At 43.6% G+C, this 18156-nt stretch overlaps 1 protein-coding gene across 3 annotated transcripts in view; it reads left to right on the top strand.

Annotated features, from left to right (window-relative positions):
* The window catches only part of btbd8 (BTB domain containing 8), an 89338-nt gene that overhangs the window by 28955 nt on the left and 42227 nt on the right, over positions 1-18156 (top strand). For all 3 annotated transcript variants that reach the window (XM_033028959.1, XM_033028961.1, XM_033028958.1), the window contains 5 exons: positions 7584-7879; positions 9142-9259; positions 9776-9865; positions 14005-14085; positions 15530-15626. In XM_033028959.1, the coding sequence (XP_032884850.1) occupies positions 7584-7879; positions 9142-9259; positions 9776-9865; positions 14005-14085; positions 15530-15626 (682 nt within the window). The remainder of the gene's footprint in view (positions 1-7583; positions 7880-9141; positions 9260-9775; positions 9866-14004; positions 14086-15529; positions 15627-18156) is intronic.

The raw sequence follows: 18156 nt of genomic DNA, 5'->3' as shown, positions 1-18156 counted from the left end.
AATGCATTCCAGATCCTTGCCACTTGTAATATATTTAAAAGAAACAGGTCTTCCCCCCCCCCCCCCCCCCCCCCACCCACCATCACCACCAACCACCTTGGATAATTTTAGTAGTTTTGCCAACCATCTTCAGTCAATGATTTCTACTTTGACCTTCCACCAATAATAACAGAAAAATACGAGTGTGAAAAGACCAAAACACCTCATCTTTAAACGTGCTCCATTATTCAATACGATGATGACCGATCCTCAGAACCACATTCTTGCCCTCTTCCCATGCCACTCTGCATTGCATCTCTCTGTCTACTCTATCTAAACCTTCCATGATTGAAAGATCTAATCAATCCACTTTCCACCTCCTATATTCATTCCAGTAAATCTCCCTAACAAGAATGATGTCTGGGGTGGGGTTTGAACCTGTGGTTTATTCTAGGATACAGATGTCATATCTGGTGTTACACCAGAAGTGCTGGAGTTGTCACTTCCATTTCTGTCTTCTCATTGTTGCACACCCTTCCCCCAATATGGCTGTAAGAACTTGTGTTTAATGTGTAAAGATTGAAGCAAACTGTTGTGATTAAAGGTATCAAATGCGAGGTAATTAATAACACCTCAGTAGCTTACTGCAAGGAGAATAATTTTGTTTTTCCATTGGAAAAGTACGTGCAGTGGATTATGTTCCTTGACAAACTAAATTACAGATTTTTTGCATGAAAGCAAACTTTGATTACCATTTTGATTAAATGCTGGTCCTTCATATTTCCTGTGGGAGATCCATGAGAGGTGTCTGGTGTTTATGGAATCATGTGAGCAGCTGTACATTGTCAGTGGGGGAAGAAAACTGTAGTGCTAAATAAATTGGAAATGATTTATTCCAAAATTGAAGATTGGTTACTGCTATTCAGTGGGTTTATAAATCTGTAGGGAGCTTGATGTTGGGACATAAATTAGTGGTTAGCTAGTGAAATAGAAACTAAGGTGAACCACTGAAAAACATATATTGTGTGAAATTAGCATCTAAATTGCTGCCTTGTAAGCTGTTGTGGGGGAGCAGGGTCGAAGCGTGGCATGAATATTGAAGAGCCAATTGCAAATATAAGCCCTTTTCAGAAATAGATGTTTTTGTGTCACACAGCAATGGTTCACAGGTCTTTCTGTAAAGAGCTCAAAATACAAATTACTGAGTTGCGGAAATGTGAGCAGGAGTCAGACTGCAAAGAAATGTTGTTGTTAACAGGATCTCATCTAGTTTTAAAATAAATGATTTTATTTAATTGCTGCAAGATCCCTGCTATTGTTTTGTTAAAACTATTCCTAATTTAAAAATTGTCTTTGGTGATTAATAACGATTTCAGCCTCTCTGAATTAATCCAGCTTGTAGTTAAATACTTAATGAATATATTGATCTCCCTGGTTCATGTCCATTAAATTGTTGGGCTCTTTAGTGGCCACTCTGTTAGAGCTGTAATATCACCAGTCCAGATTTAGAAGCAATTTTTGGGAGTAAAAGTTATCTGTTAATCGCCAACACTAAATGTGTGCTAAGGTTTCTGTCATTGTTATTCTGTCTGGCCCCAATGATGGTATACCTGCCTACATTCTTAAACCTGTGCAGATCAACTAGCTGGAGATTTTGTGGATACCTTCAAATTTCCTTTACTATGGTGCAAGGTTCCCACTTGCTTTAAAAGGGCATCAATAATATGTGCCCAAGAAGAGTAAAGTGGGAACCAATACCAATTGGTGACACTATTGTCCCTGGTGACAATGTGCTTTGAGAGAATGGTAATGACGCATATCAACTCCCACATCCGTAAGGACTGGACCCATTACAATTGGCATATTGCCAAAATAGATCAACAAGGGATGCAATCTCGCTGGTTCTCCATTCTACACTGGACCATTTGGACAACAAGAATATGTTAATGTTTATCGACTACAGCTGAGCATACAACACCATCTCCTCTAACCTTATTCACAAATTTGGAAATTAAGGAGCACGTCAAGGTTGTGCCCTCAGTCCTTTGCTCTACCCTCTCTATAACCACAACTATATAGACAGACACAGTTCCAATGCCAGCTTTAAATTAGCTGACAATACCACTGCTGTTGGACTAATAATGGGTAATGATTAAATATATCTATATATCTATATATTTGTATTTGATATCTATATATCTATATATATATCTATATTACTAAAACTCTGTTCTTGACCGGTTTTGGCGATCTGTGCTGCGATTTCCGAGAGAACGCCGCCATCTACGGCCGTCATTTTTGGCCACCTCGCACAGAGCCCCCCTCCGCCGTATGTGTGCCGAGAATTTTTCCCGTCGATGATATATGACAGAGATATTAATGATTTTACAAAATTCCCCATTCTCTCTGCTGCCCCCGCTGGCAGCAGGGGGGAGGGACTATAAAACCAGGAAGTGGTGTGCCTCATTCAGTCTCTTCAAGGGAGGAAGGCAGAGGGTCACGTTTCCCTGAGCTGTGAATAACACTGAACACATGTCCACACAACTATGAGTAAGTACCCTTAATGTGGTTTGAAAATGAAAATATGGTTAAAGTAAAAAAGCACTGCCTGCAAATGGTTGTTTGGGTTGAAATAAAAAGGCACTCTCTCTCTCCCCTCCTCTCCTCTCCCTCCCCCCTCTCCTCTCCCTCCCCCCTCTCCTCTACCTCCCCCCTCTCCTCTCCCTCCCCCCTCTCCTCTCCCTCCCCCCTCTCCTCTCCCTCCCCCCTCTCCTCTCCCCCCCCTCCTCTCCCCCCCCTCCTCCTCCCCCCCCCCTCCTCCTCTCCCCCCCTCCCCTCACCTCACCCCCCTCTCAGCACACCCCTCACCCCCCTCTCCTCTCTCTCCCCCCCTCTCCTCTCTCCCTCTCTCTCCCCCCCTCTCCTCTCTCTCCCCCCTCTCCTCTCTCTCTCCTCTCTCTCTCCCCCCTCCTCTCTCCCCCCCTCCTCTCTCCCCCCCTCCTCTCTCCCCCCCTCCTCTCTCCCCCCCTCCTCTCTCCCCCCCCTCCTCTCTCCCCCCCTCCTCTCTCCCCCCCTCCCCTCCCCCCCCTCCCCTCTCCCCCCTCCCCTCTCCCCCCTCTCCTCTCTCCCCCCTCTCCACTCTTCCCCCTCTCCACTCTCCTCTCTCCCCCCTCTCCTCTCTCCCCTCTCCTCTCTCCCCCCTCTCCTCTCTCCCCCCCTCTCCTCTCTCCCCCTCTCCTCTCTCCCCCCTCCCCTCCTCTCCCCCCTCTCCTCTCCCCCCTCACCTCTCCCCCCCTCACCTCTCCTCTCTCCCCTCTCCTCACGCCACCTCTCCTCCCCCTCTCCGCCCCCTCTCCTCTCCCCCCTCTCACTCTCCCCCTCTCCTCTCCCCCCTCTCCTCTCCCCCTCTCCTCTCCCCCCTCTCCTCTCCCCCCCTCTCCTCTCCCCCCTCTCCTCTCACCCCCCTTCTCCTCTCTACCCCCTCTCCTCTCCACCCTCACCCCTCTCTCTCTCTCTCCCCTCTTTTTCTCCCCCTCCTCCCCTCCATCCCCTCCCCCACCGTCCCACCCCTAACCCCCCCTCCCCTCCACACACCCCATACCCCCTTCCTCCACCCTCCCTGCTCCCCACCTCTCCCCCTCCCCTCACCTCACCCCCCTCTCAGCACACCCTCTCTCTCCCTTCCCCCCTCTCTACTCCCCCTCTCTACTCCCCCTCTCTACTCCCCCTCCTCTCCCCTCCCCCTCCTCTCCCCCCTCACCTCTCCCCATCTCTCCTCCCACTCTCTCCCCCCTCCCCCCACTCTCTCCCCTCCCTCTCCCCCTCCCCCTCCCTCCCTCTCCCCCTCCCTCTCCCCCTCCTCTCCTCTCTCCCCCTCCTCTCCTCTCTCCCCCTCCTCTCCTCTCTCCCCCTCCTCTCCTCTCTCCCCCTCCTCTCCCCTCTCCCCCTCCCCCCCGCTCACCCCCTCCCTCCCCCTCCCCTCCTCTCTCCCCCTCTCTCCCCCTCCCCTCCTCTCTCCCCCTCTCTCCTCTCTCCCCCTCCTCTCCTCTCTCCCCCTCCTCTCCTCTCCCCCCCTCCTCTCCTCTCCCCCCTCCTCTCCTCTCCCCCCTCTCCTCCCCCTCTCTCTCTCTCTCTCCTCTTTTTCTCCCCCTCCTCCACTCCATCCCCTCCCCCACCGTCCCTCCCCTAAACCCCCCTCTCCTCCACACACCCCTACCCCCTTCCCTCCACCCTCCCTCCCCCTCCCCTCACCTCACCCCCTCTCAGCACACCCTCTCTCCCCCTCCGCCCTCCCCCTCTCTCCTCCCCCTCTCTGCCCCCCCCTCTCTCCTCCCCCTCTCTGCCCCCCTCTCCCTCTCTCCCCATTTCTCCCCCTACCCCTCTCCCCTCCCCCTCTCTCTTTCTACACTCCTCCCCTCCATCTCCTCCCCTCCATCCCCTCCCCCACCCTCCCTCCCCTAAACCAACCTCCCCTCCACACCCCCTTCCCTCTTCCCTCCCCCCTCCCCCTCTCTGCTCCCCACCTCTCCCCCTCACCCCCCTCTCACCCCCTCTCTCTCTCCCCCTTACTCCCACCCTCTCTCTCTCCTCCCCCCCCTCACCCACCCTTCCTCTTCTCCTCCTCCCCACCCTTCTCTCCCTCTTGCCCCTCCCTCTGTGTTTCTGTCTCTCTCTCTGTCTCTGCCCCTTCTCTCTCTGCCCTCACTCTCATCCCCCCCCCCCCTCTAGATGTGACTGCAAGTTGGGGGCTACGCGTCAGTAGATACGGTGGTTATGGGGTAAAAGGAGCAAATTAATAATATTAATATTATATCAAGGGGGGTAATTAGCGTGAGTGCGGGGGGGGGGGGGGGTAGTTAGTTTGTGTGACGCTGCATGCCCACCTCCCCCCCCCACAACCGCACGTTGGGGGGAACAGACCCAACGGGCTGCACTTGGTCTAGTATATAAATAAATATATATATATGAAGATCTGGCATGGGGTCCAGCGTATGGATTCAATCAAAGAAAGCCCATCAATGCCTCTTCTGCATTAGAAGATTGAGGTGATTCGGTATGTTGACAAATACACTCTGAAACTTCTACAGGTGTGTGGTTGAGAGCAACTTGGAATGCAACCCAGGAACAAAGGAGATAGACAATAGGTGGAGGAATAGGCTATTTGGCCCTTCGAGCCAGCACCGCCATTCACTGCGATCATGGCTGATCATCCGCAAACAGTAGCTCGTTTCTGCCTTCTCCTCCTATCCCTTGACTCCGCTTTCTTCAAGAGCTCTATCTAACTCTCTCGTGAAAGCATCCAGAGAATCGGCCTCCACTGCCTTCTGAGGCAGAGAATTCCACAGATTCACAACTCTCTGGGTGAAAAAGTTTTTTCTCATCTCTGTTCTAAATGGCCAACCCCTTATTCTTAAACTGTGGCCCTGGTTTTGCACTCCCCCAACATCGGGAACATGTTTCCTGCCACTAGCGTGTCCAATCCCTTAATAATCTTATATTTCAATAAGATACCCTCTCATCCTTCTAAATTCCAGTGTATACAAGCCCAGTCACCCCATTCTTTCAACATATGACAGTCCAGCCTCCCCGGGAATTAACCTTGTGAACCTACGCTGCACTCCCATCAATAGCAAGAATGTCCTTCCTCAAATTTGGAGACCAAAACTGCACACAATACTCCAGGTGTGGTCTCACCAGGGCCCTGTACAACTGCAGAAGGACCTCGTTGCTCCTATACTCAACTCCTCTTGTTATGAAGGCCAACATGCCATTAGCTTTCTTCACTGCCTGCTGAACCTGCATGGTTACTTTCATTGACTGATGTACAAGGACACCCAGATCTCATCGTACTTCCCCTTTTCCTAACTTGACACCATTCAGATAATAATCTGCCTTCCTGTTTTTGCCACCAAAGTGGATATCCACATTAAACTGCATCTGCCATGCATCTGCCCACTCACCCAACCTGTCCAAGTCGCCCTCCAGATTGCAGAGAGTGGTAGATATTGCCTGGTCTGTCATAGGTACTGACCTCCCCACTATTAAAGGCAGCCAATATCATCGAGGATCACACCACCCTGGTCATGCTCTCCTTTTTGTTCCTAACAATGGGAAGAAGGTACTGGATCCGATAAAGCCGTGACCACTGGGTTCAAGCTTAGCTGCTTCCCAATAACCATCAAGTTCTTGAATACTACTCAAGAATAACTTCAGCAAAATGGACTTCTAGCGCAGGGGCTCCCAACCTTTTTCGTCCCGTTTTCCCCTGGCAACTTTAATTGTACATAACAATGTTATTTGACTTGTTTATGAACAACTAATGATGAACAGATATACCAGAACCAAACACATTCAGTCAATGAAAAGAAAATTTTGTACAAATCCAGAATCAACAAATTTACCCCCTGGGTAGGTGAAATTTACCCCCTGGGGGTAAATGTACCTCAGGTTGGGAACCCTTGTTTTAGGGTCTCTTAGGTTGCACTAAGGACTTTGGGTTTTTGCACTAGTGTTACAGTTATTAATCTATTGAATTTAAAAGAAATGATGTGTACTATGTTTACGGGCCTGTTTAGCTGCTTCAAATTTTGTTCAGACTTCGGTCTGAATGACAATAAAGGCTATCTATCTATCTATCTATTCATTGCTCCGTTGTCGGTACATATGACAATTAAACACTCTTGATTCTTGTGTTCCTTTCCAGTGGCTTCAGTGTTTATAATTGGGAGGGAACTATAGTCCTCTACCTGCATTTCCCATTTAATGCTAATGTACAAAGTCTGATATCTAATTATGTATTTTTAAAAAGTATATATCAGTAGATATCAACAAAAGTGGTAACTCTTACAAATGCTTTATCTTTTTGCATTATAAGATGTTACATAATCTTTATTTTTAAGTGAAAACAATGGAATGGTAAAAAGTAGATAAGGTTAACAAGTAGCAACAAATTGCTCAACGCTTTATTTAACAAACGTGCTTACTCTATCGCAAGATATCCCACTGGATTTTTGGCCTCTGGACTTCAATTGCCATTTCTGATCTGAGGCATTCTATTCGTGTTTCTTGAACATTTCCTTGTATTTACAAGGTACTTTGTTTGTCCTATGTACCTCTAAACCTTTTCTATCCGTGTACCTATCCAAATGGCTACATACCCACCATCCTGTGTGTGAAAATATTGCCCCTTTATGTCTTTCCCATCTCACTTTAAATCTGCGCCCTCTACTTTTAAACTCCACTACCATGGGTGAAATAAAACTCTGACCATTCACTTTATGCTCCTCATGATTTTATATACCTCCTCCATAAAGACTCCTATGCTTTAAAGACAATAACTCCAGCCTACCCAGTCTGTCCTTCCAACTTTAGCCTCGTGCCCCAGTACCATCCTTGTGAATCTTTTGGGGTGTTTTTTGCACCCATTCCAATTTAATAACATTCTTCCTATAGCTAGGTGACCAGAACTGTACCCAGTGTTCCCAAGTGTGGGGATTCCCAAGTATCTCGCCAATGTCTTGTAAGAATCATAGTGGTTACATGTCCTTTTAGTGTGCAGTCATCTGTTGCTTTTTAAATTTGTTTTAATCTTTTTTCTGTAATAGACAGATTTATACAGCAGACGGGAAAGTGAATCAATTGGAAGAGGAGCTACTGCTGAGCAATGATCAGAATGGGATGAGATTGACAGAAGGCCACAATCTATCCTTAAGTGACTTTGAGAAAGTGAAGATGTGCAATGGGAAAGCTATTGAGGGTGGAAAAGTCCCAGCTGCTCCTAACGATAATGCCGCGGGTGAAATTGAGATGTTGACCTCTAGTCTGTTGGAAGACGATATGCCTGAAGGAATGTTTGATGTGCCTGAAGAAATGGAAGAAAAGGATCAGGTCCCATTTGTAGGTAAGAAGCTGCTAAGAACAAGGGTTGATATTGAGCTTTGGTTGCCGATTCTCAACATTTGGTGTATCAATCATTGAAGTCCATTGAACAATTAGTGGGAGTGGAGTACCATAGCAACAAAAAATGCTTGCACATGTATTTGTCTGGTGATCAATGATTTACTTCAGCATCCACATTTCTTTCATCACGACTGCACCTTAGCTGCCACTATTTCAGTTTTGAACTGTTAAAATTCTATGGACTTCTTTAAAGCTTTGTATTTCTATCTTTAAAACAGTGAAATTGCAGTTCTTTTACAAGCCTAATTCAAGCATCAGTGGACATTTGTAGAAATCTGCAGATGTCCCACCACTGCTTTGTGGTCCCTCCCCCCCTCTTCCGTCTAATGTTATCCTTGTGAGATTTATCCTTATTCATCAGTCCTATCTTTAGTTGTAGTTTAGTGTATTATTGTCACGTGTACTGAGGTACGATGAAAACATTTTGTTTGCGTGCTATCCAGTCAAAGAAAAGACTATAGACAATTAAAATCAAGCCATCCAAAGTGTACAGATAAAGGATACAAAATGAGTGCAAGATAAAGTCCAATTAAAAATTGTTCAAAGGTGTCCATGAGGTAATTGGGAGGTCAGGGCTGCTCTCTTGCTGATGAGAGGACTGTTCAGTTGCCTGATAACAGCTAGGAAGAAACTGTCCTTGAATCTGGAGTTAAATACCAATTCGTGAAAGCTGTATATTATATCTCATTCCCTCTTGCACAACCAGCTGTATAATTACCTGTCCAAAATTGGCTCCAGTTAAACACAAAAGATAACCAAAAGCCCATCCTTATCTATCCACCAATTCCTATGGCATTGATTTCACCTTTCTCCTGGCTACTAATTTGGATGAGCATCTTAACCCAGGTCTGATCTGCCGTTGGATGTGGGGGGTGGGAGAGATAGTTGTTTACACATCATTCCTCTGTACACCAATTGCTTCATGTAAACATTTCAAAATGGTTTTCGTTCTAAATCTCCTGTTCCAGTTTTTGGAATCCCTTCCCTAAAAATGTTGAGTGAGGAGCACCATCTTTGTATTGATATTCTAAAGTCTGTCTGAAAGCTTGAAAACCAGCTTCTTTGTCCAAGCTTTCAGTACTTTCATAAAGTAGATATGGCCAGCTGCAGAGATGCTCCAAACAACTTCTGACAACTGTGCTTTTAATCTCTTTAATGCAAGTGGGCTTCCTTCTGTAATGTATTTTCATGTTTCTTGACTAGATGATCCCACACCAGAGCCAGCCTCCACTTTAGGTGCTGACCTTTTGTCCCTCTACCAGGAAGGTTGTTGTTCCGATATAACTCTTCATGTTGAGAACAAAGTTTTTCAAGTGCACAGGTATGCAGTTCTCCATTGTACAAACCAGCATGAACTGAGTTAATGAACCTAGCTATTTATTTTGCACCAATATATTGATATGGCTTGAAGCAATCAAGCAAAGAAAACAAAATTTGCTCCTTTAGAGTGGAATTAGTTGATGTAACAGCAGCAGAGAAAATCATGTGTACTCTTATCTTCAAAGTGCTTTAAAAAAAATCTACTGTTAAATGTTTTCTGATTATTTTCGTCTCAAATCTTTCTCACTTGAGTGGGATGGGAAGGGGCACTCTTTGCTCAGGCTTTGCACGTTGCATGGCAGATTAATGCTGGAGCTTTTTAACTGCTGAATTGGTCAGTCAAGCAATTGAGTTTTTATTTTTTATTTGTACAAATTAGTTGTCTGACCTTAATCTAATGATCACTGCATTAGTTTAAAGAAAAAGGTATTTGGATTTTAAATATAATTTAGACCATGCAAATTTAATGTTATATAGTGTGAATTGTCATGAAAACTTTGTCTGCTTTACCTACTAGGGCCATCCTGTGTGCACGCTCCAGTTACTTTGCAGCTATGCTAAGTGGCAATTGGGTTGAAAGTTCTCAGAAGTCGATCACTCTTACAGGGTAGGAAATTATAACCAAAAGATCTTTTAACATTTAAATATGCAGTACTTTCTCGTCGGCCACATTTTAAAATATGTATCTAAAGTGAGCTTTGTCAGCTTCATATGCAATGTGTCTGGCTGTTGCTGACTAGTGGGGTAATGTTTTATTCTGTGTGCAGTAATTCAATGGAGACTTTTCCTCAAAGCTAAATAAAATACAGCACTGTTTATGGTTAAAAGATAATCAAGGTGATCATATGAAAATGTGCAGTCCAATATTAGTGATCAACATATTGACAGTTCTAATAGAGAGATAAGAGCTCGTACTTTAGCGTGTCCTCGCTGCAATGCTCCATGCAATCTGGTTGCCGACTTAAGAGACGCTGCAGAAGGACTTGGACAGGTTGGGAGGATGGGCAGAGAAGTGGCAGAATGAATATAGTGTAGAAAAGTGTGGAGTCATGCATTTTGGTAGTAGGAATAAAGGCATAGACTTTTCTAAATGGGGAGAATCCACAAATCTGAGGTGCAAAGGAACTTGAGAGTGCTGGTGTAGGATTTCCAAAAAGTTAATCTGCAAGTCGAATCGGTAATAAAGAACACAAACTTAATGCTAGCATGTATTTCAAAAGGGCTGGTATACAAAAAACAGGGATGTAATGTTGAGGCTCTAAGACCCTGATAAGGCAGCATTTGGAATATTGCGAGCAATTTTGGGCACCATATCTGAGGAAGGATGTGTTGGCTCTGGAGAGGGTTCAGAGGTGGTTTACAAGAATGATCCCAGGAATTAGTAGGTTAACCTATGATGAGCGTCTGTTGGCACTGGGCCTGTACTCACTGGAGTTTAGAAGAATGAGGGGGGACCTCATTGAAACATATGGAATAGTGAAAGGCTTGGATAGAGTGGATGTGGAGAGGATGTTTCCACTAGTAGGAGAGTTTAGGACTAGAGGTCATAGCTTCGGAATTAAAGGAAGTTTATTTTAGTAAGGAGATAAGGTGAAATATTTTTAGTCGGAGGATGGTGAATCTGTGGAATTATTTGCCACAGAAGGCTGTAGAATATTCCTCGGTCTGAACAAGTGTTATGACCCGAAACGTCACCTATTCTTTTTCTCCAGAAATGCTGCCTGACCCGCTGAGTTACTCCAGCCTTTAGAAATCTTGGTGCATGCCAATAACTTCATTGCCTTCTGTCACATTTCATTATTTTCTGTTATATTTAAGGATTTCATGAAAAACATTCCAAGCATGAAATAAAGTGTGCAATAATTATTTTGTGAACTGGAGTGCATTTTGGCATCAAACTTCCTAATGTGTAAATGACCTAATAGCCATCAGAGATAAATCAGTCATGGAAATGAAATGAAATGGCATTTTATATAAATACATTCATTAGGGTATCATTAGTACTGCATTTGCATTTTGCTTTGAGCAAAAGGAACTCACAGAAGCAGTTTAATTTTATTTTAAAGATATTCAGAAATATACTTGAATTCTTAAGTAGTTTTGTCCATGCAATCTAAATTTCAGTTTCAAAGTGTTGGCTCTGGGCAGAAGATAACAAACTGTGAGGTTGAAAGTTTAATCACGAATAGAAAACTGCATAATCAATGTGATGCAGATTTAGGAACCTTTTTAAAGGACTTCGGCTCCGGATCAATGATCCAACATGCCCAATTTTGCCCCATATCTTAGATTTTCTTTGTTTAACAAAAGCCTCTCAATATCTGCCTTAATGATTGATTTTGCATCAATTGCCATTTGTATAAAGTAGAACTTCTGTTTCCCACTCGGTAATGAAGATTTTTCCTACCTGCACGCCAAAGGACTTGGCTGTAACTTTTAGACCAGGCCCTCTAGTGGTCCAGCTTTTCGCAGTTCCCCTCATCAATTCTTTTTTTTTTAATGTTTAAGGCATTAATTAAATAATCTCTCGACTCCTAAAGGACCTGTCCCACCAGCATGTGATTGCATGCGTCTAGCGCGACCAAACGGAAGCAGAGTTCGCGGTAAGTACGCGCAAAGTTCGCGCGTGACGTAATTTACGTCAAACTCACTAAAGCTGGGCAGGAGGCGGGCCGACTGAATTTGGACGTCGGGTGGTGACGTCATCGCGCAATGGAATGCCGGGCGATGACGTCATCGCGCAACGCCACGTGCTAGGCGTACGCCGTCAAGATGCTGCGTAGGACGTCGAGACGCTGCGTACGCCCGTCGAGACGCTGCGTACGCCCTCAATGCGGCTGCGGGCCGATAGGCCGTAGGCGCGCGGAACTTTCGAACAGTGCAAGATTTTTGGAGCCCCGCGCGATGTCGAACCAGCCCCGCACAACTCCATACGCCTCCGCCGATCGAAGTGGGACCGGCCCCGCGAGGCCATACGCCTCAAGCGACCACGTTTGGTTGCACTAGACGCATGCTATCGCATGCTGGTGGGACAGGCCCTTAACTTCCAGGAAACAGAACCCTAATTTGTGAATCATTAGTATTTAACGGCAGAACGCATCACATGTTTATTAATAGAAAGGTTTATTTTAATTCATTGACTTTTTGTAAGGAACGTGGGTACTTTGTGGATGTACAATACATTTATGTGGTGACGTAAGAAATTATGGATGCTGGAATTTTGAGCAAAACACAAAGTGCTGGAAGAACCCAGTGGGTCTGTGGAGGGAATGGAAAGGTGACATTTTGGATCGGGATCCTTCTTCAGCCTCTGGTTGAAAACAAGTCCTGTTCTAAAACGTCGCCTGTCCATTCCCTCCACAGATGTTACCTAACCCGCTAAGTTCCTCCAGCACTTTGTGGAGGAAATCAGCGCTCAGTTGGTGGTTTGAAAGTACACTTGGGGCTATGGTTGCATACTGATTAAGTTGTTCCACCAACAGCCAGATCTCTCAATTGCTGTTTCAGGGATAAGTTTAAATTTAACCATGGCAGCTGGGAAATTTAAATCAAATTAATCATGAAAATAAAGCTACTCTCAGTAACGCTAATCATGAAACTACCAGAGATAAACACAAAGCTGGAGTAACTCAGCGGGACAGGCAGCATTTCTGGAGAGAAGGAATGGGTGACGTTTCGAGTCGAGACCCTTCTTCAGATTTGTTTTATAGAGACACTGCATGGAATGGGCCCTTCGGACATGGACATCGATCACCCCTTCACTCTAGTTAGAAACATAGAAAATAGGTGCAGGAGTAGGCCATTCGACCCTTCGAGCCTGCACCGCCATTCAATATGATCATGGCTGATCATCCAACTCAGTATCCTGTACCTGCCTTCTCTCCATACTCTCTGATACCTTTAGCCACAAGGGCCATATTTAACTCCCTATGTTCTATGCTATCCCACTTTTGCATCCACTTCATACACACTTGCGGTAATTTAGAAGCCAGCTAACCTACAATCCCACGTGTCTTTGGGAAGGAAACTGGAGCACCCTGAGGAAACCCACACAATCACGAGGTGAACATGCAATATCTGCACAGTCAGTACCTAAGGTCAGGATCAAACCTGGATCTCTGGAGCTATGTGGTAGCAGCTGTACCAGCTGTGCCACTGTGCTGCCTTGTAAGAAACCATCTGGTTCATTAATACCTTTCAAGGAATTTGTCCAGTCGGACCCACCAATATTGTTGGCACTTCATCTCGTGTCAGGAACAATGCTATCCAATAGTGCCAATGGTATCCACATTCGTCCACTATATAAAAAGTCATTGAATTACAAAGTGGGATTCTTTGACAGCTGCATCAGTTGATCAAGCATCTCATGGTGACTGAAGAAGATATGTGTGCACATTTCTCATTATCAATTAAGAATTTGGGTTTGTACTGATGGTCTAAAGAACAAGTTGTCTATCTTGCACTTTTTGTTTTGTGAAAGTGATGTGTGAGAGAATAGATTTTTTTTTAATCCTTGCTTTGTTAACTTAAAGAAACATTAGAAACTTTCCAATTTGTCAGTAATTTATGTGGGTGCTAGAAATCTGAAACGTGTATAAAGGTGAATTAATGTTTATTGGCAATGGCCCAAACTGGGTGATGGTGGATCTATTGTTCATTTTATTCCCAGGCTGATATTTGTCAGTAAATCGTCTTCACTGTTCCAGTAGCTTTTCAGTAGATTTATAAATATATAATTGTTTACAGTGTGAACCATGTGGAGATGGGCGTCATGATGAACTTTATATATGGGGCCATTTTAGACTTGCCAAGAGGAATTTTCCCGTGGTAAGTGTGTTATTATTTCATTGATTTAAGTGTGATCTTTGAAGTATGTCTTGTAGTTTACCTTGGAGATCTTGCTGTGAAACTTAATTAATTGTTCTCACCAATAAAAGCGTGTCTATTCATTTTTCGCTCCTTTTTAAAATGTTTTTTTTTGCACTGGTTGGGTTAAGGGTTTAAGTTTGCAGGCAATTGGGATTATGTTGGAGAATTCAAGGCCAGCGGTAAATGTAATTTAAAGGGTAGTCATGAACTACAGTGAATATTTGGTGTGGTGATGTTTAGATTTTAGGAACTAGTAGGATTAGTTAGGATTATACATTTGGGGAATAATCTTGGCATTTTGGGTTAGGCTAAATTTTGGGGTTTGGATTAAGGAATTTAGTTAGCCATAAAATACAGGATGAGGAACTGCAGAGGAAGAGCCCACAGAATAATCCAAGAATGAAGCTGGATCAATCGCATAACATTCTCCCACTTGCATGATCAACAGATCTGTTATACACCTAGATTTAGCATTTATGGTTTTGAACCCTATGTAAATTTACAGAAGAGTTCTTATTGGCAGTCTGGAATTGGCAGTGTCTGATTTGTAAACTAACAATTGATTAAATACTGTCCTGGTATGAAAAAATTAGTTGTAAAAATGTTTTAAAGAAAATTATTTTCCTCTGCTGTGGGAAATGTTTACATTTAAAAGTTGCCTGGAATAATTTTCACCCATCTTGGACCGTTCTGTATAAGAAGTTGATAATTTCAGAATCAGAATGAATATATTTTTTTAAACCAGCAAGTACAGTTCTGTATTTCTGAATAATCTACAAGTTGGCTGTGCCACAGGCAAGAGACAAGTCGACACGAGTTCAAACTATAAAGTTGGGGAAGTAAAATGTTTAAATTAAGATTTTTAGTAAAATATTGATTGATGCTTGAAATCTGAAGTTTTAAGAGGAGTTTTCGCTAATTTATATTGGATCAAATGCCTATTATTCTCTGGCTCGATTTCATTTTTAATAGTAAAACATCAGAATTGTTGCCCGTTTTCTATAAATGCAGCTCAAAATTGGTTCCATGTCTGATTTTAATGGCGACAAGGAGACCTTTTTGACTGCTTGAGCCTTTGCAACATTACTAATAGCAATTTGGCGATAATTCCTGAATATCCATTCTGAATTCTAGTGAACTTGATTGTTGTGCTGGTAATCAATTCTACAGTCAAAGGGAGAGCCCTGTTTTTGCTTTTCAAACATGGTTATTAATGTGTTGACCATAGAAGCAAATTTTGTAAACTGTTAGGTACATATGTGCTGTGTACAGCTACCATTCCACAAGCTCCTAACTGTAGGAATAGCTTCTGCAATGATGATGGCTCACAACCACAGACCTGAAAGCAAAGTGATAAATTAAGTAAATCTTAGTGCTAACTCAACATTTTCCTCTTCTTCAGTTCCATCCTTTTGTTAGCAGATATGTACAACTTGGATGGGCTGAAAGCAGTCGTCTTGCATGTTCTGAAGAAGGATTATTGCAAGTTTTTTCACAAGGTAACTTTTTTTCTGTGTATAGTAGGCATTATACATAAGCCTGAAATTCATATAAATGTTCACTTTTAATTTTCTTAATTCCATTGCTTTCAGGCCCTCTACGTTCATGCCCTAAGTTAGCTTTGAGAAAATCTTGCCTCGAGAATAGGTTGTATTTTTTGTGGAATTATGATTAACTGTGTTTCGTCAACTGCCACATTATTTTGCTTGGGTTTAGGTATATTATTGTCGCAAGCTTTGTTTTGCAAGCTATCCAAACAGATCAGACACAATATACATAAATGCAATTAAGTCATACTCAAGTACAATAGATAGAGCAAAGGGGAAGATAGAGTGTAGAATAGTTCTCAGTAATGTAATGCATCAGTTCCATAGACAAAGTCCACTGTCCTCAATGGATTAGAGGTGAATTGAACAGTACCCTACCTTTTGGAAGGACCATTCAGAAGCCTGATAACATGGGAAGAAACTATTGAGTCTGGTGGTGCATGCATTCAAGCTTCTGTACTTTCTGCCAGATGAGAGCAGGAAACTTATTCGATCATGTGAAATGAACGTCGCTATCAATGGCAGCAGTAGTCTGGACTGTGGCACGGCTGGAGCTGCTGTCTCACAGCTCCACACACCCAAGTTCACTCCTGACCTCCAGGACTCTGTGTGGAACTTGCACTTTCTGCTTGTGATTGTCTGGGTTTCCTCTGGGTACTCTGGTTTCGTCCCACATTACTAATTTGAGAGTTGGTAGGTTCTTTTACCAGTGTAATTTGCCCTTGGTATGTGGCTGAGTGGTGGATTTAGATGGGAATGTGGCGAGCATAGTGAAAAAATGGCTGTTGATGTTCGTCATGGATTCGGTTGGCTGATAAGGCAGTTTCTGTGCTGCATGGGGTGGAAGATTGCAACCTTCACGTGGTCCGCCCTGTTTCGACTAATGCAATCAATTCGACGTGCACAAACGGAAGATCAAATAGAACAAGTTGTCCAACAACTTTAGGCTGTGCACGCCACACGAAAGAAGAAGAAGATGTCTATTACTCTGACTCAATTGTCAATCCCTGCAGCTGAAGAGACTGCTAGAACTCGATTATATGGATGGTTCGGGAGTCACAAATAAAGCAGTCTGGTTAAAGGATCAAATACAAAGCGATCAGAGTGGGTGTAGGGTGGAGAATTATAGTGATCTGCAAATGCAAACTCTGTTTCCATTGCAAACAGAAGACAAAAGAATTGTGAGCTGGAAATTGCAAACTGTCAAGAACCACTTTGACATTTTGGAGATGGCCTCTTCTACATGGAGGAACCAAAGGCAAATTGGGTGACAGCTGCTGGAATGCAGTCATACCATCTGCCTTTGGTTCCTCCCATGTAGAGGAGACCATTCATGGAGTGTCAAAGTGGTCTTCTGCTACTTTGACATATTCCACTGCATCCAACCTGCGGAGTCCTATCAGAATTCTAGTTTCAATGCGATCTCCTTTCATCATTTCAAAACTGGAGAATACAGACCTAGTCGACTATATCTCAAGCGACAAACTTGCCATTCCTGGAAGCAGTCTAATAGACGTTTGCTGCATTCCTTCTGTAGTGAATATATCTATTTTTAGCTAAGGAAATAAAAACTCTACATATTACTTGGGTGCCTTCTCACCAAGGTCCATATAACTCCAGCATTTCTGTGTCTAAAACATGACGCAACAACTAATTGTAAGATTGATGTACATAAAGAGCTCATTAAAGTATCCTGGTTAGTTAAAATTCTGCATTTGCAGTCGAGATAATGCTTCTCATTATGACATGTGGGCATTACTGACAGTCAGAATTTATTGCCCTTCTCCAGCTGGTTAGTTGTAACTACTGTATTTTCTTATTGCTATCTTTACTGTGGGAATGTGGGGAGAATAAAAAAATGCATTCAGTGTAGATGGATGCTTGATGACATGTTTATTTGAATGACTAACCACTGTCCTTGGCAGAATACTAAGTATGTTCACAAATAATGCAATGCATTCCAATGAAACCTGTTAATGAAGGGTTTCCTTCAATAATCAATCATGTAGCATTGAAGAGATAAGTGTAGGAGTACTTCAGCAATGTGTTATAAATCCAACCATCTTTGGGAGTTTCATCAAGTGCCTTCCTTCCTTCAGAACTTCAGAATGAAGCAGTGTTAACTTTAAGTCATAACTCAAAATGGTCCAAGTAAGACTGCAAAACATTTACGCTCAGTAATGTCTGTGCCTGGCAATAACGATCCCCAACAGAAAAATCCAGTCATTTTCCCTTGTCACTCATAGCTACAGCAATAACCTGAAAAGTGTGTAGGAAAGAACTGCAGATGCTGGTTTAACTTGAAAAGTAGTTGGATAAACTGTAAATAACATGGACCCAAGAAGAAGTTGAAGGTATTTAAGTGAATAACCCTCCAAAGCCTTTTGCACCAACTCTAAGGCATTTTGATATATGACAACATATTCTCAGCTGGATGAGTGCAGCTTCAGAAATCCTTAAGTACTTTGGAATGATCTGGGAC

This window comes from Amblyraja radiata, chromosome 10 (genome assembly GCF_010909765.2).
Source record: "Amblyraja radiata isolate CabotCenter1 chromosome 10, sAmbRad1.1.pri, whole genome shotgun sequence".
NCBI classification, from domain to species: Eukaryota; Metazoa; Chordata; class Chondrichthyes; order Rajiformes; family Rajidae; genus Amblyraja; species Amblyraja radiata.
The sequence above is the reverse complement of the archived record's forward strand: the minus strand, read 5'-3'. Positions and strand labels throughout refer to the sequence as shown.